Source organism: Rhinolophus sinicus, linkage group LG07 (assembly GCF_036562045.2).
Source record: "Rhinolophus sinicus isolate RSC01 linkage group LG07, ASM3656204v1, whole genome shotgun sequence".
NCBI classification, from domain to species: Eukaryota; Metazoa; Chordata; class Mammalia; order Chiroptera; family Rhinolophidae; genus Rhinolophus; species Rhinolophus sinicus.
Genome location: NC_133757.1, coordinates 99,063,802 through 99,090,405, shown reverse-complemented (window position 1 = coordinate 99,090,405; position 26,604 = coordinate 99,063,802). Strand labels below are relative to the sequence as shown.

The 26,604-nt window shown below is 38.1% G+C and overlaps 2 protein-coding genes across 13 annotated transcripts in view; one reads left to right on the top strand and one right to left on the bottom strand.

Annotated features, from left to right (window-relative positions):
• The window catches only part of INTS9 (integrator complex subunit 9), an 86,601-nt gene extending 61,900 nt beyond the window's left edge, over positions 1-24,701 (bottom strand). The window contains exon 1 of the mRNA XM_019733114.2: positions 24,476-24,701. Within this exon, the coding sequence (XP_019588673.1) occupies positions 24,476-24,484 (9 nt within the window). The 5' untranslated portion in view covers positions 24,485-24,701. The remainder of the gene's footprint in view (positions 1-24,475) is intronic.
• Positions 24,702-24,969: 268 nt separating this feature from the next.
• Positions 24,970-26,604, top strand: part of HMBOX1 (homeobox containing 1) — a 167,237-nt gene continuing 165,602 nt past the window's right edge. For all 12 annotated transcript variants that reach the window (XR_012498141.1, XR_012498140.1, XR_002137473.2 and 9 more), the window contains exon 1: positions 24,970-25,269. The gene's annotated coding sequence lies outside the window, so the exon portion shown is untranslated. The remainder of the gene's footprint in view (positions 25,270-26,604) is intronic.

Sequence of the window (26,604 nt, the reverse complement as noted above, 5' to 3'; positions counted from 1 at the left end):
TAGAAGTATGAATGTGGTTTTTTTTGGTGAGTGTGTTTGTGTTTGGTTTAAAATCCAAATATATAGGTAGTAATGGTTATCTTTTGGTTCTTAATTTCTAATTTTATTGTAGTCAGAGAATAGAATTTGTACATTAAGTTTTGGATATTTATTGAAACTTGCTTTGTGACCCAGTACACTATAAATAGTTGATTTTCTACAAATGATCTAATGTTCATGAAAATGGGAAATATATAATCTAATTATTGTATATAGGGCTGATTTAAATCTTATTTAAATCTCCTATATCCTTATCTATTTGAGTCTCAAGAAAGAAAAACTTGTCTATTTCTCTTTGTAATTCTGTCAAGTTTCGCTTCATTTATTTTGAGACTACATTGCTAGGTACATAAGGGTCAAGATTACGTATTACTGGTGAATGGGTACTTTTATCACTACGTAATGCTTTTTGTCTTAAAATCTATTTCTAGATTTATTCCTAAATAATACAGCTGTACCATTTTCCCCTTGTTGAATTGTCTGTGTTTTTAAAAATGAAATCACACACACACACACACACACACACACACACACACAGAGTTAAAAATGAATCTAATAGTTTTATAAGCTATAACAAATCTCACAGCTCCAGTCTGAGAGGCAGCTACTTTTGATTCTTCTAACTTTTTCTTCTAGTTACCTATGTATTTCTCAATAATATGATTATACTGTTATTTCTTGATTTCCTGGGTTTTAGTTATTACGTATTATTGATTTTTCTTCTACTGTGGAAGCTATCCACAAGTTGATGATGCTTTTGCTATGTTTTGTAACCAAGATATGTACAAAAGGATTCCCTATCACATTCAAATAAATGCACATGAAGGCTAATTGTCAAGTTCCTTGGACTAGATAAAAGAAATGTCAAAGGAAAGAGAATTCAGTGTAACAGACTCATGTACTGATCAGCACCACCATTAAAACACCATGTCATGGTCCAAGCCTCAGTCTCATTTTTTTTTCTGAATGGTATGTAAATAAAAGAAAGATGTCTCTTAATAGTACTGTAGAGTCAATGAATTATTTCACACTATTTTTTACAGTTAATGATTATTTACCAATTTTTTAACCAATTTCTTTGCTCACCAATCCTTCTCGTATCCCATTTCTTCCTTTTGCTTTTAATTCCCTTCTTCCTGAAATACGTATGCCCTTTAGTAATGGTGCTCAAAAGGTAACCTCTTAGACATTACTACTATGGAAATTTCTTAATTTCGACTTTACTCCTCAACAATGATAGTGGTGGAATTATAGGGTCACAAGTTACCTCCAAACAATAAAGATATTAATTCAACTGTCTTCCGGCATATATACTGCTGATGAGGAATTTGCTGCCAGTTTAACTGGTGTTCCATTACAGGCTGCCACTAAAATCTTCCCTTTGCCACTAACGTTCTGATCTCACGTGAAAATGTACATAGGTATGACTGACGTGCTCTTTTGTGTTTTTCCTTTTTTGGTGTATGCTTCTAACATATGAGAACTCGTTCTTTGCAACTGAAAACAACTGTCAGCAATTATCATTTTGAATATTGTCCCTCTCCCGTTCTTTCTAGTTTCTGTTAGTGGAATGCCTATTAAATATATGTTGTAATGTTTCATTTCACAGTCTGGATCCGTGACTAAATTATCCTTTCATACTTCGCCTTTTAGCTCAGTATAGTACATTCCGGATATTTTCCTCAGTTTGTTATTTCTTTCTTTAGTGGTGTCAAATCTGCTATTTAACTCATTTACTAAAATCTTTTCAATGACTGTGTTCATTTCTATAAGTTCTCTCTTTTTTTGAAATAGCATCTTCTTTTCATTGGTTTGATATCTTCATATATGTCTTTAATCACTTTAAAACATTAATTTTAGGATCTCCATCAGATTGTATAATTGTCTGAAGCTCTTGGGAGTCTGATTATGTCTGCTGATTCTAACTTATGGTGAATTTCATTACTGTTGTTTTAAAATTTTGAATGATGAGCCCATCTTTGGTGGGGCCATGTATGTGGGAATTCTAATGGATTGGGGCAGGTCCCCATGAAATATCACTGTCTTGAAATCAATTTTTATGTTGATTTCTCAGTTTAACTATCCATACTATATAGTGGAGCATACAAACCAGACTTTAACACTCTCAAAGCTCTGGCCCAACCTCCTTGCAGAGATAACCTTTCTTATTCATCTGATGAGTAAGTGAGTAATGTTTTTCCAGTACTCCTTTTATTGAGGTACACAGCCCTTAAGGGTTTCTGGTTACTAACTTTGAAATATGCACTTCTGAATATTATATCTTTAACTAAGAAGAGTCACATTATGACCTCAGCTTTCAGTAAATTTAATACTTTAAAAAGCTGGTATGAAAACAAAATGACAACCAGCCAACTTAACCTCACAGAAATCTTCAAAAGCAACATGAATTACTGTAACCTTCATTTAAAAAAATGGGAAATTAGCATATTTGGTCAATTTGGCAATTTGGTCACATGGCAAATTGAATTTTAATCAATTGTCTTTGGGGAAGAAGTCTGTCTTTTGCAAAAAGAACCATGGACTAAACATTATATGTTCTCCTTTTCCCTAGTCTTGTTTAAAATATAGTTATTATGATATGGTGACAATTGTCAGGTGCTCTGCAAGAACTATACATTTAACTTCTTTAATCCTCCCAAGAACACTATGAGATAGTAATTATTTTCCCCTTTTATGGATAAAGAAAATGGGGCACAGAGATTATGAAATTGCACATGGTACCAAAGTTGTAAGGGTGTGCCAGGACTGGAACCCAGGACAGTGAGATCCAGAGAATGTACACTTAACCATCACATTGTGCCATGCTACAGAGAAAGGAATTGTCAGAGGCTGGCCAAACAAACAAAAACAAACAAACAAACAAACAAACCTTACAGAGATGATGTGCTCTAAAAGACCATCCTTTGATTTGATAAAGAATGTAGATTGAATTTATAGTCTAATTATGAACAATGAAAATTAGTTAGCTGGCTAAGGTAAAGCAAAGGTCCCAAGTAGATTAAATTATTAAATTGGCCTGCAATCAATCATCATAAGCAGTAATTTTCTTGTGTTGGGTTTTCCCTTCCATTCAAAAAATAAAATAAAATAAAATAAAGGTAATAGGATTCTCTCACTGTAAAGTAGTTTTACTGCTGAAACTGCCTTTAAAATATCTGTAATGTAACCTACAATCTTTGGGTTGAGTTAATGCCAAAAGTTCTTTAATCTTGTTTGGGAGAATTGCATAGCATTATAAAGGAACTGCTTTTTACAGGCAATAGTGTTAATAAGTTGTAAACGGCATCATCAATTTTCCCCTCTTTTTCTCCTTCTCTATAAACCCACTCATATATTCACTGTGAAGGTCTATGCTCAGAGAAAAGAGGTTTAGTTTGCTTTTCTCCCTGGGGGTGGAATAAAGAAGTGACTTTGGTTGCTTCTGATTCAAATACAGCATTAAAAAAGAATACTTTTAGCAAATTGATTTTTGTGTAATGGTTTTGCTTCCTGGTACAACACTAGAAAACTTATTAGTATAATTCACACATAAATGAATATACAAGGGGAAAACAAATCTCAATAGATTCATAAAATGTATTTGAAAAAAACTCAACACCGATTCAAGGCAAAAACTCTTACCAAACTATAAATGGAAGGGTACTTTCTTTAATCTGATAAAGGGTTCCTAACCAAATCCTACATCATGGTTAATGATGAAGCATGAGAAACAGGTAACTTTCAAGTCAAGAACAAAACAAGGCTACCCACTATGACCGCTTAAATTCAACACTGTACTGGAAATGCTATATAATGTGATAAAACAAGAAAAATAAAAGATGAAATGATTAGAAATAAAGAAATAAGACTATCATTTTCCACATATAATTAGAACACATTCTGAAAACACTCTATCACAATTAATAAGAGTTCATCAAGGTTGCTGGAAACAAGAACCAATGCACCAAAATTAACTGAGTTCTCATATACCAGCAATAAACAATTAGTAAAAGTAGTAAGAATTAAAATACCATTTATAAGGCAAAAACATTAAATGCATCATAGAATAAAAGTTAAAAAAAAGTGTAAAATCTTTACCAGAAAGTTATAAAATGTTACTTAATGTTAACTGGACAGAAAAACAAACTTCCAAAAAATAACAGTTCTCATTAATTTACTTTTTATAGAACTTAAGAATTGTGCATTTGAGATCTTGCTCTCTGGCATATGTCATCAGTTTGGCTCAAATTAACTCTTATAAAAATTCTAAAAAAAAGAAAAAAAAGGAATCATACAGAAGAGTCAAGGGCTAATATTAGCTAAGAAAATTAAAGAACAATGATTACAGAGGAATTAACAGTAAGATATTACACTTGGATAGCTAATAGACCAACGAAATAGGAGTAAACAGTTCAGAAGAGGCACATGTATATCTAGGAGTTAGATATATGATAAAAGTAGCGTTACCAATATGTGGTGCTCGGAAAGTTCATAACCCACTTGGAAAAAATGACTTGAACAAAAATGAGGAAACAAAAATGGTCAATAAGTGAAGATATGAAAAGATGTTCAGTATCACGAGAATCAGGGAAATGCAAACTAGGACAATGATGAGCAAACCTTAAATTGGCTGAAATTGAACAGATTGATGAAACCAAGTACTGGAGAGAATGTAGTAAAGATGGAGTATAAATTGGTACATCTACTCTGGAGAATAATTTGGCAATACCGAATAATGCTGAATATATACATATCTTAACATATACTAAACTAATAAAAGCATACGTAGGTATGACACACATCAACTTGAGGAAAGTAGTAACCTCTGAAGAGGGAGGAAAAGCAAAGGTTGTTGACCTTAGCTTTAGATATAAGTTGTGTCTTTAAAACGAGGAGATCTGATTCTTCCCAACCCCAAAAGGGCAAACTATTAACATATATCTAATGTTAGTAATGAATGCAAGGATGTCTTTTCTGTGTTTTTATAAGACATCAGAATTATGTAATTATACCTTTCCTACTATTGTGAAAATTTGTAGTGCTATTTTCCTTACGAAAAAAGTCTCATGGTGCAAAAACAGTATCTACCAGATCGTAATGGATAAATATTTTACTATTAGTATAGCATTTGCTAGGTATATTTGTCAATTTTCAGGAAACTGCTCAGTAGTGATAATGGTCCATAATTTTCATTTTGATATTATACTTGTCCTTATGCAAAGTGAGCAAGACTTAAAACTACTGCTATGGCAATGGAAATGGAATAAAGTAGGAATGCCACCTCATGAGAAGGATGATTCAACAAGACATAGTCGGGGGTGGGGGGTGAGGAGGAGGGAAAAAGAAACAAAGGTAACTCCTAGATTTTTAAATTATTGAGATTATGTTGGTACCTTTAATGAATTTCTTGATGCTTTCTAGTCTCATGACGTTTGCAAAACACTTCTCTAACAAGATTCAGCAAGGCTTTACAATTTTATGATAACATTTTCAAATGATATTGACAATTATCTAATTTTAGAAATGTCATATTAATACAATAGCTCAGGGGTGTCCAAACTGCGGCCCGCGGGCCAACTGTGGCCTGCAATCCATTTTTAATTGGCCCACAGCAAATTCCAAAAATATATTTAGTTTACTTAAATAAACCAGGTGAGGCAATACGTACTTCACCTCGAGTGAGTGGCTCGGCTGTTTGTGTATTTTACCACTTATGGCCCTTGGTAAAAAACGTTGAAAAAAGTTTGGACACCCCTGTGATAGCTATATTTATAAAATATATATATTCATAAAAATACACATCAATGCTGACACTTGCAAAGGAATTTTAAAAATAAAAGTAGACCCTAGATTGGAGAGGAATTCTTATTTGTAAATTATCTTCACAAATAAGAATTATTGACAAATATTTTCTATCCAATACTTAATTAGGTCTTTCCCAACAACTGAATGAAGTAAATATTACTGACACCAATTTGACTGTCAAGGCCCAAGACCACACAGTTACTAACAGACTGAATTTGCACTTAAACCAGCCTAAGTCCTAACTGCTTTGTTTGACATCATCCCACTAGTATATTAGGAATAAGAAAAACTATGGTAGTGTACTATGTTAATAGCAACAGCTTTAATATAGATAGGATAGTTGGATAAGAAAAAATAAATCCAAGAATCTTATAAATAACAGTAACTATAGTTTTTTCTAGTCATCTTTTCTAACTTCTCCTTTAATATTGTTTCCCTGATGTACCACTATCTAACCCCTGCTAGATTACTTCTAAGGCAGACAGCCTGGAATAGACCGATAAGGGAGAGCATTAAATTAGTCAATTCAGACTACCCACGTAGTCATTTCCACATCCTTGAGAAGTTGTACACTAGCATATTTTATTATTTTTAAAATGTGGTATTTCCTAATGATAAAATCCACAAGGTTTTTTTTTTCTAATTTAGTTTTTTCCTCATAATCTAGCTTATGCTCATCACTCTTAGTGTCTATAAAAATCACAAAATATTAGGGTTAAAGGGACTTTGAACTCAAAATGGATCATAAAACTAAGAGCTAAAACTATAAAATTTCCGGAAAAGCACTGTCCAATAGAAATACAATGCATGCCACACACATAATTTAAAAATTTTTAGTAGCTAAATTAAAAAAGTAAAAGGAACAGGTGAAGTTAATTTTAGCAATATATTTTATTTAACCCAAAATATATAAATTATCATTTTAACATATAATCAATATAAAATATTAATAACACATTTTACATCACTTATTTTGTACTATAGCTTCAAAATCTGGTGTGAACTTTATACTTACAGTGTATTTCAATTTGGATGCTAAATTTTCATCTGAAATTCTGGATATGCATTTAGACTTCATAAAATTTACAGTTCAAAAAGTATATCCACATACCCAAGTTCTTACGAACATACAAGGTGCGATAAAAAAATACGGCGAATGTTTAAATAAAAAAATGTATTACAGTAAAAGACATATTTCCATTAATACCCCTCAAAATACTCCTCCTCGCTTCTAATACACTTATTTCATTCTTCTTACCACTTTCTGAAGCAGTTCTGGAAGTCCTTTTTTGTGAGTATCTTTAGTTGCGTTGTCGTGGCTGCCTCAATGTCTTAAATCGATTCAAAACATTTACCTTTTATGGTCATTTTGACTTTGGGGAAGAGCCAGAAGTTGCATGGTGCCAGATCTGGTGAATAAGGTGGATGAAGACACACCGTAAAGTTTTTATTTGACCGAAATTGTGTACCAGAAGCGATGTGTGACACCGAGCATTTCTGTTGTGATCACAAAATACGGCACATGCTGCCAACTGCCATCCAACGGAAAGGCAGGGATCTTCATACAGGAAGTGTTGCATCGAACCTTAGTATAATAACAGTGTGTGACAAGTTTCAACTTGTTTGGTGTAGTCAATTGGGTGTGAGCTACGGTAGAGAGAAGGTGTGTTTTAAAGTGTGCTGTTAATCATCCTGCATCATGACAATGCTCTGTGTCACACATAGCTTCTGGTATATGGCAATTTCTGTCAAATAAAAACATTACAAGTGTGTCCTCATCTACCTTATTCACCAGATCTGGCACCATGCGACTTCTGGCTCTTCCCCAAGTCAAAATGATTCAGGACATTGAGGCAGCCACAACACTGCAACTAAAGACACTCACAAAAAAGGACTTCTAGAACTGCTTCACAAAGTGGCAAGAATGATGGGCTAAATGTGTTCAAAGTGAGAGGGGAGTATTTTGAGGGGGATTAATGGCAATGTGTCTTACCATAATAATATTTTTATTTAAACATTCACTGTATTGTCTGATCACACTTCATACCTAAACTTTTCTCAATAACTGAATCAAGTATCATCTTTTAAATTAGTTAAAATGAAATCCAATTTAAAATTCAGTTTCTTAGTCATACTAGTAACATTGTGAGTGTTTAAATGCCACATGCAACTAGGGGTTACTGTATTGGACAGGGCAACTATAGAACAGAGGAAAATCTCTGTGCCTTGGGTTAGGCAAAGATTTCTTAGATCAGACACAAAAAGCAAAAACCATGAAAGAAAACCTATAAATTGGACTTAAAATTTAAACTTTTGTTCATTAAAAGACACTCTTAAGAAAATGAACTATAACTCACAGGCTGGAAGAAACTATTTGCAAAATACTTATCTGATAAAGAACTTGAATACAGAAAATAAAAAGAATTATTATAACTTAAGAGCACAAACAATGCAACAAATAGGGGCCAAATATCTGAACAGGTACTCCCTGAAGAAGAGATATGAATGCCAAGTGAAAAGATGTTAAACATAAGTCCTTAGAGAAATGCAAATTAAATATTTGCACTTAAGGTACCACTTCCTCTTACTGGAAGGGTCAGAATTAAAGATTGAGAAGTGCTGAGAAGGATGGAGAACAATTGGAAATCTCGTACGCTACTAGTATCTGGCTTTTGAGATTCATCCTTGTTGCTGCAGGTATCAGTCCTTTTCATTGCTAAGGATTCCACTGTATGGATGTATCATAACTTGCTTATCCATTCACAAGCCGATAGACAGTTACTCTGTGTCCAGTTTCTGATGATTATGAATGAATAAAGCTGCTTTAAACATTCACATACAGGTTTTTGCCGCGACGTGTTATTTCATTTCCCTTGGGTAAATACTTAAGAGCGGGACTGCTGGGTTGTATGTGTTTAACTTTATAAGAAGCGACCAAACTGTTTTCCAAAGTATTTGGAGCTGAAATAGACCAGAGTCAGACTTTATTGCTGGGCTGTGTACTACAGCACCCATCTCACTTAACCTAGGCTTAACGTAGTAGTTCTAACATTGCCTCGAAGTTGGTATTAACCCAAATGAGTCCCTAAATTCTTTGGCCCTCAATTTCTTCCTCTGACAAATGAGGAGACTTCACTAGATTATTTCTAAGCTTTCTTGGACTACAAAAATGTTGTTTTCCATCATTTCACTGGGTCAACAAAAACTCCTTGATCTTTTATATAATCTGCCCTCAAGACGAGTCTGTGACACTGTGTTCTTTTATGACTGACTTTCAGAAAGTATAAGAAATTACACGATTTACAAGGTGGAAGGAATTCTAAGGTCATTTAGTCCAAACACCTCTTTTAAAAATAAGGAATGTAGCTCTTCTGGACTTGAGAACTTTTCTCTGCACCAACACACCTGAGTCTACACATTCACTGCCATGGATAAGTGGAGCTCACTAGGAGACACTTGTGCCCTAACAGGGTGTACAAGAGTCTTAGTGTGGCAGGGAATGGGGGGTGCACACGCTTGAGAATCCCTGCCTTCTACCACACCACCCTGGGTTAAACTGCTTCCACTGAGTCCAACTTGCCTAATTTGGAACTATTGGAGAAGCCTCCAACACTCAGAGGCTTCTATAAATACATTTCAATTTTATTTGGTAATCTCTCATTGTCTTCCAGTTTGTGTCTTGATTCTGTCTTGCAGGAGAGCTGTTAAACGCACCAATCATGCTGACTATCAAACTGGCTCCACAGCTGCATAAAACAGAGGGATCATTTTCCACTTGAGCAGAAAATTTATAGCATGCATGGTGAACACAGAGAAGTCACTTTCTGGTTGGAGAGAAGCTAGATATCACGCACAGTTGGTCAAGTGACACTTATGGTTGCTCCCTCATGCTTATGCTGTGTGCTCACTTGATTTTCCATGAAAATAAGTAAAGCAGAAAGTGGTCATAAAAGTACCCCCACCACCTCTCCACAGCTCAGAAAGGGTGGGAATGTTGACGTTAAGGGTGAAGGAGGGGTTGTCTTGGGAGTAAACACTGTTGGCTGTTTGACACCAGAGCTTTAAAAATATTTAAAAAAAAAAAAGTTCACAGAGCTATGTATATGACATAAAAATATTTATTTAATTAAAAAGATTGGAAGCACATATATACTAAAGTGGTTACCGCTGGGGAAAGGGTGGTTGACCATATTTCAACCTTCTCTTTCTACTTTAGATACTTCTATCCTCTTGACTTCTTTTTTTAAAAACCATTAATGAGATTTTCTTTTTAGAGCAGATTTTTTTTTTTTGAATAAATTACCATAGAGGTTTCTAATAGCAACAAGTTTTAAAAGAGGTTGAGAGGATAGAAGTAACAGTATTTGGAGGAAAGGAAATAAGGAGTATGGGAGATAGAGATAAGGGTAGAAATAGCAAACAATAATAATAAATTACTAAGTACAACTCCAACCTAACCTTTCAGAGAAACTATGAATATATCTATGAATCAGAGCAAAAGCTGTGCCCCACCCACCACCAAAAAGAAAATGCATTGAAGGTCATACACAATTGACCTATGTATGCAAAGTTTTTTGGTTTTGTTCTACAGCGTTTATTTTTAGGTGTTTAATGACCCAATATGTCGTCCTATAACAGAAACACTAACGGTGATAAAAGTGCTAGTAAGAAGCAACACATGATTATGATAGATAAAGGTAAAGATCATTTTAAAAGGAGAAAGAGGTATGGAAATGATAAGTATAATTTTGGGTTGAATTATTTAACAGTAGAGGCAATTTACGGGCAATGGTATTGAAAATCTGCAGCAATGACAATGAGCAAGAAAACAGAAAAAAGGTTAACAAAATACTAAAACTTGTAAGTGGCTAAGAAGATCAGGCGAAGGGTAGGTTGAATTAAAGTCAGACACAAACACAAACATACATGGTTTCCATAACTAGATACAAATTCATCAAACTGTTTGCACACTTGAAATTCATACTAGTTTTACTGTATGAAAATTACACACACACACACCCCCCTGAGGATGGCATCACACTTTCTAGTGATTTATCTATATTTAACCTGTCAATGTGAGAATACCCAATGCATTTATCAGTTCTGCAGGAATGGGACCTCTCCCAACTCTTTCTCAATAAAGATGAAAAGTTAAGGAATTCACTGAGGGCCTCTGTTCTCTTTCTCTTATCTGGGCACTCTTCTTACATGGCGCCCATCAACTGGTCCCATGGATTCCCTTTCACCTTCTGATGTATTGATGAGTTCTGTTACTGCTTATAAGGTTCTCATACAGTGCTTAGAAAAATCTGGTCCTAAGTAGGTAGTTCTGACTTTGCATTTGCTAAGTGCACCGATGCTTTGTTTTGATTATATTTCACTTCTCAAAAACATCTTCTGTATCATACTTTTTGATTTCACATTCCAAGGCTTTTTTTTTTTTTTTTAAGTGGATAAAATACAGTTCTTCTAACTCCTTTGTCCTAGATTTCCAAAGGGATGAATGAAGTAAATTTAAAGGCTCCAGGGGTTTAAAAATTCTGAAACTCCTAAACTTCCTGTTATTGTCCAAATCACTGAGTCTCACATTTAAAGCCCACCACTGCGGCTTCAATCTACCTTTCTAACTTCCACTCCTAATGCATTAAGTTTCCTGGTCCCAACTGCAGGGATCTCGTGCTCCAATCACACATACATCTCTTCCATATGTTAACAGATATTAATGAAAATGTTGATATTCTGAACAAATGAATGAGGATGTGAAACGACAGAAATGTGCCCATTTGTGCATACACTTCTACTACAGAGCAAGAAATACAGAAAGTGGATAGGTATATTATTGGGGAAACTGAACATCTCATTCCAAATCTTATTTTAAATCACTTTATTTAGTTATGATTGACATGTAACAAGGTATTGACATGTATTTAAAGTACATAACTCGATGAGTTTGGGGACAAGTATACACCCATGAAATCATCACCACCATCAAGGTCATAAACATATCCATCACCTCTCAGTTTCCTCTGTCATCATCATCACCATTATTATTATTACTATTATTGTGTGTATTTGTATGTGTGTGTGTGTTTGTGTTAAGAACACTCAACATAATCCAAATGCTTTTTCATCGAACTGTCCTTCTGTCTGCAACAAGATACAACGCTCCTCCTACGACATGTCTGTCAGCCAAGGGACTTTGCAAGGCCAGATCAAATTTTACTTCTCGCGCGAGCTTTGATTCTCGGTTGGAATTCATCTTTCATAATCCTAATTTTACATACCTCACTATTGCCTTTATCACAGCCTATCACTGAAACCACACACACTCAGTCGCATCCATAAACAACACACACAGTACATCGTGTCTATGGGTTGTTAAACAGTGAGTTACTGATAGGTAGGATCTTTTGTGTTATTTATCTTTTGTGTGTCCCACAGCACCGAGGAGGTTTTGTATAAGATAGGCATTTAATAACATGTGTTGGATTGTACAGCCAAAGAACGGATTTTTGTTATTTTTTTCTCTTATCTGTTAGTTTTAACTGTCACATAGTCGTTTGTCAATAGTTTCCACCTATTGGATCTACATAACTTGAATTAAATACAGCTTAAAATAAATAAGCTATTGCCTAGGGTTCTGAACCCCTTTTTGTTTCTAAAGAGATTTTTTTTTTGTGTGTGGTAATTATGTTTATTTTCACAGACAGATTTGTTTACAATTTTTGCCTTTATCAGGCCTGTCTCTTAAGTACAGAGAGGGAAACTATTTCTGGCTGTTCTGTTTTCCAAGGAAACCTTGCAATCTTCTTTTAAGGTCATAGAAGTTTGACTTCTATGAGTCTGCTATGCACCACCTAAGACTTCAAGTTATAAAAACCATTGTTTTCTCAAAAGTCTGGAAAAAGCTTGCAAGATATAATTAACTGCCTAGAATAAACAATACAATATAAATAGATCTTTCCCTTAGAAAATAACTTACTGTTGGGTTATGTGAAAGAATCTCTCTTTATTAGAGATGAGAAAATTCTGCAGCAAGAAAGCAGCTACAGAATTTAAATTAAAATATACAAAAATTTCAAGTAAAAAATCAATATATATAACATGCTGAGTTTAAGCAACATGTCCATTCACGTCAAAAACAGAACAGAGATGCCTACCACCACCCCTATTCCGTACTATTCTGGAAGTATAAGCCAATGTAATTACATCACAGAAAAAACAAATGTTTAAAAAAAATTATCTGCAAAGTTATACACCTGGAAAACCCAAGAGAATTAACTGGAAAAACTACTGAAAATTAAAATAGGAAAATTCTCTGCATAGAGAACAAAAAAAAAGAAATACTTTTTTTATATGTAAACTGTAGGAAACGATTCCAATTATAGTACCCATCAAAAAGATAAAGATGTTTTTTAAAAAGTTTAAATAAAGGAAAAGACATTTCTTGTTCTTAGATAGACACAATGATATGGTAAAAGAAATAAGTCAATTATCTTATATTTTGTAAATTTAACCAGATTCCAGTAAAAATATGAAAAGGATTCTACTGAGAATAATTCTAAATTTTATACAAAAAATAAATGAGAGCAGTCTGGAAAATGCTGAAGTTAAGAGCAATAAGTGGAACAAGTACTACCAGATATTAAAATATATTCTAGGGGCCGGCCCGGTGGCTCAGGTGGTTAGAGCTCCATGCGCCTAACTCCAAAGGCTGCCGGTTCAATTCCCACATGGGCCAGTGGGCTGTCAACCACAAGGTTGCCAGTTCAATTCCTCGAGTCCCGCAAGGGATGGTGGGCTCTGCCACCTGCAACTATAATTGAACACGGCACCTTGAGCTGAGCTGCCGCTGAGCTCCCGGATGGCTCAGTTGGTTGGAGTGCATCCTCTCAACCACAAGGTTGCTGGTTCGACTCCTGCAAAGGATGGTGGGCTGAGCCCCCTGCAACTAGCAACGGCAACTGGACCTGGAGCTGAGCTGCACCCTCCACAACTAAGACTGAAAGGACAACAACTTGAAGCTGAACAGCACCCTCCACAACTAAGATTGAAAGGACAACGACTTGACTTGGAAAAAAGGCCTGGAAGTACACACTGTTCCCCAATTAAAATCCTGTTCCCCTTCCCCAATAAAAAAACCCCCAAATCTTTAAATACATACATATATATATTTTAAAGGCACCTAAGGTAAAATAGTAGTTTTGTATTGTAATATTAATAGATCAAGCGGGATAGAAGAGAGTTGGGAGGGAAATGGAAATACAGATGCTTTTATAAACGTATGAAAACATGTTCCACATCTTATATGAGAGAAAAATAAAAAGTATAATGACAACATTTTTTTACTTTTCAGTGAGCAGCAATTACAGATACTGATATGAAATGATCTGTAAGATGCATTTCTAACTTAAAAAAAGAAAAAGGAATATGCAAAGCCAGTGTGGGTAGTAACTCACCATTTATATAAAACATAAGAAAGGGATGGAAATTACACAAATGTGTCAAAGCCCACAGCATACCTCTGAAGGATACACACACCAAAAAGATATAACTGAGATTGCTCCGGAGAGGAAGACAAAGGGAGGAAGGGATCTTTCTATTTTTTAAAAACCTGTTGTACAGTTTTCTTTTTATTAAAATTAAATAATGTACATGTATTGACTATCAACAAATATAAAAAGATGCTCAACATCACTAATCATTAGAGGAACGTTAAGTCAAAACTACAGTGAGATACTCTTTCACACCCATTAGAACGGTAATCAAAAACAAACAAACAAACAAACAGAAAGTGACAAGTTTGACGAGTGGGGGAGATGGAGAAAACAGAACCCCTGTGCATTACTGGTGGGCATGTAAAATGGTGCAGGCGCATATGCTGCGGAAAACAGTAAGTTCATTCCTCGAAAAGTTAAAACTGAGATGTACTATGTGATGTAGCAGTTCTATTTCTGGGTATACAATAGTCCCCCTTTATTTGCAGGGGATATGTTCCAAGACCCCCAGTGGATGCCTGAAACTGTGGATAATAACGAACCCTATTTATACCATGTTGTTTTTTACTATACTTGTACATACATACCCATGATAAAGTTTAATTTTTAAATTAAGCACAGTAAGAGATTAATGACAATAATAAGATAGAACAATTATAACAATATATCATAATGAAAGTGATATGAATGTGGCATTATTAAGTAAAATAAGGGCAACTTGAACACAAGCACTGCAATACGATGGCAGTTGACCTGATGACCAAGATGGCTACTAAGTGACTGTTGGGAGGGGAGTGTCTACAGCATGGAGATGCTGGACAAAGGGATAATTCACGTCCTGGTAGGATGGAGCAGGGCAGCGCAAGATTTCACATTCTACCCAGAATGGAGCACGATTTAAAATTTAGGGATTTTTTTTTATTTCTGGAATTTTCCATTTAATATTTTAAGACAATGGGTGACCGCAGGTAGCTGAAATCATAGAAAGCAAAACCATGGACATGAGAGGACTCTTGTATATCTAAAAGAACTGAAAGCAGGCTCGAATATTTGTACGCCCGTGTTCATAGCAGCTTTATTCACGACAGCTAAAAGGTGGAAACAACCCAGGTGTCCATTAACAGATGAATGGATAAACAAAGTGTGGTATTTACACAAAGTATAACACAACCTTAAAAGGAAGAAAATTCTGGCACAGGCAATGACCAGAGGGGACAACATGGATGGCTACACAACAACGTGAATGTACTTAACGCCACTGAACTGTGCCTTTAAAAATGGTTAAAATAGTAAATTTTATGTTGTGTATATTTTACTGCAACTTTTTAAAAGAATGTAATGCACAAATAGAAAATCTGAAGAGATCTACAGCAAATTCAATTAAAGAAATTGAATTAATCAATTAAAAATCTTCTCAAGGGGCAGCTGAATGGCTCAGTTGGTTAGAGCGCGAGCTCTCAACAAGGTTGTCAGTTCAATTCCCACATGGGATGGTGGGCTGCGCCCCCTGCAACTAAAGACTGAAAACAGCGACAGGACTTGGAGCTGAGCTGCGCCCTTCACAACTAGATTGAAGGACAACGACTTGGAGCTGATGGGTACTGGAGAACCACACTGTTCCTCAATATTCCCCAATAAAATTAAAAAAAAAAAATCCTTCTGAAATGTTTAATAAAAAAGAATCTTCCCACAAAGAAAAGCTCAGTCCCAAATGGCTTCATTGATGAATTCTATCAAAATTTAAAGAAGAAATAATACCAATTATTCACATACTCATCCAGAAACACTCATCCAGAATACAGAGGAAGGGGGAACATTTCCCAACTCATTCTACGAGAACAATATTACTCTGACACAAAGCCAGACAAAGATGTCACAAGAAAACTACAGACCAATATCTCTTGTGAATATATATGCAAAAATCCTCAATAAAATACTAGCAAACCAAATCCAGCAACATATACTAAGGATTATGAATCATGACCAAGTGGGAATTATCCCTAGAATGGAAGATTGATTTAACATTCAAAAATTCAATTAAAGTAATACACCACATTAATATAATAAAGGACAAAAACCATATGATCATTTTGATATCCAAAGGAAACGCATTTGATAAAATCCAAGACCCATTCATGATAAAAATGCTCAACAAACTAGGGACGGAAGGGAAGAGCCTCAACTTGATAAGTGGCATCTACGAAAAACCTACAGCTCACATCACATTCAGTAGTGAAAAACTGAATGCTTCCCCCCTAAGATTGGGAAGGGGGAAAAGATGGGCAAGGAGGTCTGCTTTCACCACTGCAAAGTATTCAATGTTGTACTGGAGGGTCTAGCCAGTGCAATCATGCAAGAAAAAGAAATGAAAACATGGAGACATTAGAAATAAACACTTATGTCCACACGGTAATCGGCCCAAAGTGCAAACAATCCAAATGTCTATCAACTGGTACATGGATAAACAAAATGTGTTATATTCATAGAGTGGAACATTATTGAGCAATACATGCTACAACATGGGAGAAGCTCAAAGATGTCATGCTAAGTGAAAGAAGTCAGACACAAAAGCCCGCAGAGAGCATAAGTTAATTTATAGGAAATGACCAGAGGGGACAAATCTGTAAGACATAAAGGATACTGGCTGTTGCCTGGGCCTGGAGGTGGTATCGAGGGCTGACTGCTAATGGGCACTAGGGATCTTTTTGAAGTGATGGAAATATTCTAAAACTGGATTGTGGTGATGATTGCACAACTCTGTAAATTTACTAAAAGTCATTGCGTTGTACCCTTTAAAGGCATGCATTTTGTGGTACGTAAATTATACCTTAACAAAGCTGTTTAAAGATGTAAAAAAGGTAATGATTACAATAATGATTATCTTTTACATTAATACTGCTGCTTGTTTACCCGTATTTCCACATGCTGAAAAAAAACATGGGAAGGAAGACTTATTAAATTAGAACATCCAATTATGTCTGTCTATTTTATTGGAATAGAAAAATGCAGAAATGCTGTATTTGGAAAAGGGAACTTCTGCTTAGGTCATAAATCTGAGAAATGGATTATTAATGCAAGACGTTTATTATTCACCTCCTTCCATCCCCTCACAAACATGAATGATGAAAAATAAACTTTACCTTAAGGGCAAAAAGGGTGTTAGTTTTACATTTCCTAAAAAGAATTGCTTTCTTAAACATCATCTATCTGATTCTCTATTCTTGAGAAAGCTAAAGTTCATTCACTTGTGCTTTTAATAAATTTAAATGTTTTAGACCTTTAAGGCATTTCCTTCAGATATATGGTCAATAAAGGACAATTTAAACTTCTTGTTTTTCTCACAGTCAAGTTCCCACCACACAGTTCTTAGTCTTCATCACTGAGCACCTTGGGGCTTTCAAGCTGACTCCTTTTTTCCTACAGTCTTTCCTATTCCCCTTTAGCCATTCTGTCTGCATTCTTGCCTGGACCTCTGTCCGTATTTAGCAAGCCAAGAGTGAATTTTCTCATGATCTCTGCGAGTTCTGGCATCTATCTCTTTCTTAGCCTTCCTGATACATCAACTCCTAGCTCCATCTCACTGGTTGTCCCTTTGGTGGGGTGTATCAGGAATCTCCTATGCCACTTACACACACTTGGCCCACTTGCTGCTCCAATTTGCCTGATCCCATCATACTGTCATCTTAATTACTGCACCCATGCATCAGCATTTTCAAAGCAACACATAGATTTTTTTTTAAATTCCTTTTAAAAATTTTTATGTGGCCATTTTTTTTATCTGAAGAAATTTGCTGCCCTTTCTGCTACATTTTCCCACATCCATATCACTACTGCAAGGACATTCTACTAAATATGGCTGAAGTCTAAGAGACAAGAGGGTGTGAGGCTTGATGAAAGAAGAAAGTTACATTAGGACACTTGGTAAGAATAAAGAAACAGACGGCGCTGTTGGCGAGGTTTGGGACATGTATTCTCATACACTACCGGTAAAATGGTAGTGTGCAAGTTGGCCATATCTGTTAAAATTTTAAGAAAACATATTCTTGGATACGATTAAATACATTGTTTGACCACTGCATTAAAAACAACAACACTTGAGCCAATGCCCAATGGTATCTCCACATCAGGAAGTTCACTGTAATATTGTTTGACTTGCACAGTAAGCCCGCTAGACTTGACGTTCCATAAAGGCAGAGAGTAAATATGTTTTGTTCACTGCACGATATCAAGTATCTTGCGCAATGGCTAGCACAGAGGAGTCTGGCGTTTGTTGAATGAATAAATGGATGAGGAAGAACTGATTGGCAGTTTATGCCTGGACCTCTGTCGGTAGTTAGCAAGCCAAGAGTGAATTTTCCATTCAGAATGCTAGGCTTTACTGAGTTCTGCAGCCATGAGACATGCACTCTTGGCCTCATCTGTCACGTATACTCTGCCGATCATCAGAGCAAATGGCAGAGAGATTTGAGTACTCAGAGCAAACCAGCCACAAAACAAATGTGCTTCTGCAATTATAAGCAACAGTAATGCTGTCATGCTTGTATTGTAAGCCAGATATATCTATATCTATATCTATCTATCTATCTATTCAACTATTACCAAAATAACCCGTCATCAGTTTACTTTTTTTTTTGCCTTGATACGTATAAAAGATTTACTCTTCAGCGCAACAATTAGGGCTTTGAAATGCCCAAGAGTAATTTATCCATTTTTATCTCAGAATATTACTGAACAAGGTGTGTGACTTGGCCTTATGTCCCACATAGCTTTTCAGAGTTTGAAAGGGGGAAAAATCCTATCACATGGAGGTGGTGATAAAACATGACCTTCTGAAAGCTTGAAATGTTATTACATCATCAAGACACACGAGGGCACTCTAATCAACCAGCAAAATGAAATAGAAAAGTGAAATCTGGTTGACGTTTTAAAAATCATACTGCAATAGGAGAATTAAGCACCAGCAAAACTGTTAATGTTTGTAATTTATAGCAAGAGATTTTCTGTTCTTGCTCCAAATTCTAAGAAGTCAAAAGGATTCTGCAGGTCTGTAAATTGGAGAAAGAATCCATCACTCTTAGATCTAAGGTGAGGATTAACCACCCCATTCTAAGGATTTGTTAAATTGACCTTGGGGCAGGATTTGCCCATTTCAAGCCACGATCTTTACAATGTACAATTCCACTTGGTGTTTTGTCTTCCACAGGGGGCAGTCCGTGAATCTATTTCTTTACTCCATCTGTTTTCATGGGAGAAATAGCGAGTTAAAAGTTTGAGCCTTCCCCCAAAGCCAGTAGTAATGAGAAAGCATATTGTACTAAGGAGTGTAGACCCCTGAAGAATATATCTCGTGGCCTGCTTCAGTTTTTCAATTTGTAAAGACAACTACAGCATATAATGCCCTCCGTCAGATTCAAGAAGTAGAGCATAACAAGCATTTAAATGACCTTTCTTGTAGACCTTTAATAGGAGAGCACCAATAACTGCAGAGAGCCATGGATTCTGAGGCAGTCAGGCTCATTCACTAAGGATTACCATTAATCTTAGAGTAGCATTGAAATTTGTGCCTCAGCAAAATTACAAACAGTTCCTGGTCATCGATCTTTGGGGTCAAATACAATAGTTCAAATGGCAAGTATTGAAACTTTGAATGCCAAGGGTATATGGTGGCTGCATCTCTGTTGACCGCATAAACCAGATGATTCTATGTTGGAACTATATATAGAAGGGTGACGTGCTGCATTCTTGAACTGCTTCTCACTATTTTATTTACTTGAATCTTCATCTATTTGAATGACTAAATTCCTGGCCATGATGTTTCAGACTCAATTTCTGGCAATGCATTCACTATTTCTTTTGTTCCGTGGTCTCTTGTGAAGGACCCTGATGAAATCCAGTTGCTATCCTTAGCTGAATTGGCCATCAGGGTATACCCAGTCAGGCTCAGTCTATACTAAAACAGAACGGGCTCTAAAATGTGCTAATTTAGAGGATACATTTCTAATTCTCCTGTTCTTTTTAAAACGATTTTGGTTCACTGAAGGTACCAATGAATTTTCTTCAGTTGAATAAAGCTGCCTGAATACTGCATATTACAGATGGTCATTTCAATCTTTTCAGTTGGTATTTCTCTAAGAAGGAGATATCCAAGGATTACATTATAATGACATCCATTGCCTTCCCTTGGGTGTATAAAAAGCCACCAAGAGAATGATGTGTAAAGTTAGAGAACTATTAATGGTATCAGAGCTTATATATTGTGTAGTATAAAAACTAACGTGGGAACTCAATTGGTATGCTTTGATATGGAACCCTTTATAATACTAAGAAAGTTTCCAAACTTTAATTTTTTACCACTAATCTTTTTGAAGAGCTTAATTTAACCAAACTCCCATTTAAAGCTAATTTGAAAATAAATAGCCTTGAATAACCTTTTTCTCAGTACGCACTCCTGGCTTCCTGTCTTTGAAGAGAGAACCTACGGAGCACATGCCACGTACCATGCAAGGTCTGGAGTCTTTGCCCTCAGTAAGGAACAGAGGCTTAAGGAAGGACACCTGGGTCCAGATCTTGGCTCTCCCACGTTTTTCACCTGTGTAACTTCAAGCCACTTCACTTCCCTGAGGCTCAGATTTTTATCTGTATAATGGGAATACGATCACCTAGATCAAAGGACCAAAAAGGGAAACTAACTAGTGAGTACCTCCAACAGTGCTTGGATACAGTAATTGCTCCATAAAGCAATTACTGGGGCCCATAAAGGGCAGCAATTTTTTTTTTTTTTACTCCAATGATTATAGCTTATTGTAATGTTTAAACTTTACCCCTTAATCTTTTCTCAGTGATATTCACAGACCTTGATAATCTTTCAGAGATGATTCATTCAACTACTATTTAGCAGCGTCACCCTATGTGTCAGGCCCTGGGAATAGAGTCTACAAGAGGGAGGACAGAAATAAATCCAATAATCACAAATGCTACGAAAGGAAGTGTGCTATGGAAGCAGAGAGGAGGGCTCTCCCATGGTTTTTAATTCCAGAAAACCATGGAGAAGTGCTATTCAAACAGAGACCTGAAATATATAAAGAAATTTAGGCAGGCAGAAAAGTGTTGTAGGCAATGGAACATATTTAAACTCCCAGAGGCAAAAGACAGCAGGGAGAGTTCAAGGAACTGGAAGATGTGCAATATAATTGGAACAAGGAGAACCAGGGAGATGAGGGCTAGACATGAGCCTGGAGGTAGGCAAGGCCATATTCTGCAGGACCAAGTAAGTCAAGAGCTATAAGACTTTATCCTAAGGACAAAGGAAGCGACTGAGGGATTTATAGAACTCTGCAATTTAAAACAACTTCCGGAATGCAGAGTAGCGAATGAACTGGAGAGAGGGTTAAAATGGAATGCAGGGAGACTAGACAGAAGGTCTCGTTGAACTTCAAGTGTCAAGTGAAAAGAGTCCCTACAAAGGCAGTATTAGTGGGACTGGAGAGAAACAGACCTGTTGAAGAACAGAAGTAGCATCAACAAGATGCAGTCATAGGCTGTGAGTGGGAAGGGTATTTTGGCAAGTCATAATCTCAAAAACAAGAATGTGCTCAATAAAGAATATTTCTGTGTTTCATGATATAAATGTAAAGCACTGCTTACGACATATTCTTGAAGCAGTACACAAAGTGAAAACATTTAGGCCACGGGAGGATTTATACCAACTCTATGGGAGGTGTGTCACACAAAAAGATGTCTAATGAAGTCCATCTTTTGGAAACCACTTTGCTATGTTGACAGAAATTCTGCATTACCACTTACCAAATCCCAAATGAGTTTTAATATGGAATACATAGATTGAATGTAAAAAAGGAGGGACCATAGACAGAACACCTCCTCTTCCTCTGAGGCATCTTCTGGTTCTTACACAAAATAATTTCTACTTTTTTCCCTTCCATGTTTTCACATCTCTAAAGAAATGAAGCGGGAGGATATTATGAGCAAACCAAAGTATACTGAAAGTAAACCATGGCTCTCTGATAACCTCAGCAAATGAGTTTGTAGGGGAAAACTGCATCCCATTTGCATGCCTTCTCACCAGGCACTCCAAATGTGATTTATCCTTTCTTGAAGACACATGGTCTGTGCTCCAACCATTTCGGCACAAGCTCTCTTGCTCCTAAACTGAAGATTCAAGGAAGGCCCTCGGCTACTCATCCTTCTTATCAGTTCAAGAGTCATTTTTCCAGGAAGCTGACTGTTGGCACCATGCCCCCACCAGTCCCCGCTCAGCACCATCTCCAATTATCCTCTCAATTCCCCAACCTCTGAAAAGGACTCTGCTTTATCATGAATGCAGCGAATTATAATTTTGGCTTACTTTTCTAACTTCATTAGATGGCATGATTCTTTAGGGCTAGGGCGGTGACCTTCAATTCTGCATTCTTAGGTATTTAGCACACCGACCCAGGAGCAAATTGATAATCTCAGGGTTTACTGATCTTCAACCTCTTCCTTCCATATAGGACTTTAAATGAAGACAATTTTGGAGTTGAATCTACTTCTAATACTTTTTCTAACTTCTTCTCAGAAAATAGCGACACAGCGACGACACTTGGCTGAGTAAATACATACCTGTCACATGGTAATGGCCAAAGAGGGGATGAGGGAGATATGTATACTGTCGTGCAGGGTGGCCTGCGGGGTCTCTGCTCCTGTTCCCCCCATAAGAACGCAGGATATGGTGAGGCCAAAAAGGAACACCCACGGAGCACAGGTAGGGGAGTCATACCACTATATTCTCTCTGGCGGCACTATACTCTCACTGGAGGCTGGATCCACACTGTCCGCAAACCACCATCCACGCTTGCCAGCCCAGCCGCCATCTTCTTGCTAGCCCCCATTTTCTGCTAGCATAGCCACAGCAGTTATATTAGTGGCCAATGGCTCACTGGTTACAGCTGACAGCCAACTAGCCACAGCTGATGGCCATCCCATCACAGTTGATGGCCATTTACTACCTGAGCCAGCACCTGTCTATGTGAGGCCGAGAGCCTGGAAACTACTTTCTGGGGCTCTGCCCCCACATATACTTTGGAAAAACATGTTCAAATAATTATATAAATGGAAAAAGAAAATAAATCTTTTGTTTTTCTATAAAAATCACAGAAAGTAAAGCTTGACAATATTTGGCTGCAGGAACATGATTTTAAAAGGCATGGCATCTCACACATGCTTTGCTACTCTCCTAATTATGCTATTAATTCCACACAGTTGCAATAAATTAGTTAGGTCTGTGAGCACAATGACAGTAAAATGGCTAAAAAGAAAGGCTTGAGAAGCGTCCCTATAAGCCAGGTGTTTTGAGTTTTTTGACGGGAAGATGCCAGGTGTATTGGCACGTTCGTCTAACCTTGGCTCATGAAGTGCCTACAGCCCCAGACTGTAATCTTTTTTTTTTTTTTTTTTTTTTTAATTCGAAGATCTAATTGGCTTTACTAAGCGATTCATGAATCAGGCAGCCTTCTATCTACCACTAGAAGGGCGCTCCTGAATGCAATGCGAGTGTACCTCCTCTCAGGCTATCCATATCCTCCACAGGGTTTAAGACTCAAAGCCTCTAAGAGCACACCCTAACCTCGGCCTTCTCTGACTTCCAAGTGCAATTAGGAGTCAATTAGGAACAGAAAACGTAATAATTACCCTCTTCCCAATATTTTCTACCCTCTGCCCACAAATAACCAAATGTTTCTCAACAACGGTAGCGAGAAACGTTAATCAAGTGTCAGTTGCGTGGAAATAAGCTAATTACCTATTATAACACTCACGTAGCAGCTGAGAAGTATAAAACCTAGTTCATAAATCCAACCTTAGTTCCTCGGTGAAAAAATGTTACCGTCAACCTCTTATCTAACCAAAGGGACCCACCAAGGATGTGCAAGATCTCCAGGTAGTTGTGTATGCGGGGTGGGAGGTGAGGGGTACAGAGGTGTGATTTTTAACCCCCTCAACAACAATCAGCTTTGCTTAGTCCACCCCACTTTCTAGTTTCCTAATTGCCACCCCTTTTTCGCGATGGTTCCCTTCCCAAGGTGGAAACGACGAAGTCCAAAAGGATATGGCCACTGCCCTCTGTAGGAGCGGAGACTCACCAGTTTCATATTGGACTTTTGATTGTTCAACACCAGTTACTCGACACCTCAAACCCAGAAGCGATCTTCCGGTTCAAGCTCCGCCACTCGCCCGCAGAGAGCATCGCGGGACATGCAGTTTTTCTTCCCTACGCCCCTTCTCGGGGCATTATGGGATACGTAGTCATCCATGTATCATGGGAACTGTAGTTATCTTTTCTTTCCCTCCCGTCTCTAAATACCTCCTTCCGTCAGCTCAAATTCATCCCCGCCGCCAATTCATCCTCTCCACCCCAGCATGATATCATTTCCCGAGTCCGGGCCTGGGTCCCATGGTATTCTGGGATGTGTAGTTCTCACGGCTCGTGCGCCCCTTTCCCCTCCTCCCTGTGGGAAGGCGGATGGGCGCGGGACTTGCCGGGAGCTGTAGTTCCCTGGGGCCTCTGGACACTGAGTCGCGCGCTTTTACTCAAGGGAGGCAGGAACTACAAATCCCAGGGCCGCCTGGCTGCAGCAGGTGGGAGCGGGGCTGTTGATATCAATATGGCGGTTGTCAGCCAGACAAAGACAGTCAGTCTGATGTGATTGAGACAAGGGAGGTTTTCAGGGGGAGACTGGGAGATAGGGGCCTCCCCTCCCCCTTCTCCTCTTCCTGCGCGGACCTCAACCCCTCCCCAGTCCCCTCCCGACAGGCGCCCCACGCGGAAGGCACCCCTCCCCCTCCCGCCTTCCCCTCCTCCCTATCTCAGCTCTTCGTACCGGGACGTTGGGGAGGGGGCTGTGCCGAGCGGAGAGAACTCAGCAACGATTCCGAGGTGAGTCGAGAGGTTTTCAAACCGGACTACCTCAAGTCTCTTTCCTCACTTCTTTCTCTTCACTTTTTTTTTTTTTTTTTTTGAGGGGCTTTGGGGCGAAAGTGAGTGGGCTGGGGATAGGTCTCTTAAGCGGCCCGATTGAGAGGAGGGAGGAATCAGGGGGCTCCCTAGTGGGTGACCCGGTCGCACCGTCTGGGGTGGGGCAGTTTGTGGGGGGCGGTAATTGAAAGGCGTTGGCAGCTCCCCAACTCTTTGCTCCTGGTCTCCTTCACTATGGGCGGAAGGTTTGAATCCTGGAGGTGGGGTCTCCTATGTGGAGTTTGGGAAACTGTGAGGTGACCCGGAGGTGTGTGGGTTTGTTTGGGGGTGTAGAACTGTTCTAAACTGTGTGACGTGTACTTGTGCGGTATGTTAGTCTCGAATAAATGTCTGGAGATGGGAAGTTCGATAGCTGGAGCCATAGCTTTTCACTGGGCCTGGGCAGGGAAGCGGGCGTGAGGTCCGGGTCCCGGGCTTGTGGGCTGGTGGCGACGTGGTGCGGGCTGAGCAACTCGGTTGTGTCCCGTTGCTCGATCACACTCCTCCTCCCCGCCTCCGCCCCGCGCCCTGGACACATCTCCACCCCAAACTGCCCGCGGGAGCGTTGTGGGGACGAGGTGGCGAGGAGGTGGAATGTTGCCTCCTGAAGTCGGCAGATCAGGTGGGAAAGGAAAAAGTGTTCTTAATATTTTATTCCGGAACCGTGTTTTGGTGACACTGTTGGGGCTACTTTGAAAGGAGTCCTCCACCCACCCTCACCCCGAAACAGCAGGTAGAGGTAGCTCATCTTCTTCGCGTTAAATCGATTAAACATCACTTAAGAGTCGTGGGCATGGGTTGGGGGTCGGGAGGGCTGACATGTGTAGGCATCTCAGTGTGTCTACGAAAGACACAGAATGACTGTTGTCTGTCCTGAGATGGGGCGACTTATTTTCGTAGTAGGGAAAACTGTTGGAAATTATTTGGAGGTGGGGGTGGGGTGGGGGGTGGGGGTGCGGGAGTCGCCGAAAGCCGCTGTTAGTGTTGTGCTTCTACCCCACCCTGTTCAGTCTCGCATTTGCCTGAAACCTGGTGTGGGAGAGTGAGGAAGCATTTGGTGAGTGAAGGGGAGAATGCAGTTGGCATGAAAGCTACTATACTATCTAAAGTTGAATCCTATAAAGTGATTGCTTTTTAAATGTATCTTGAAGCTGTAAAAAACCCTCGTGTTTCATATGGCGTAGAGTGATGTGACTAGTTCATTTCGCTGGGATCCTGCAGGTATAGAGACCTCAGTCTTCCCTTTCCTTTCCTCCC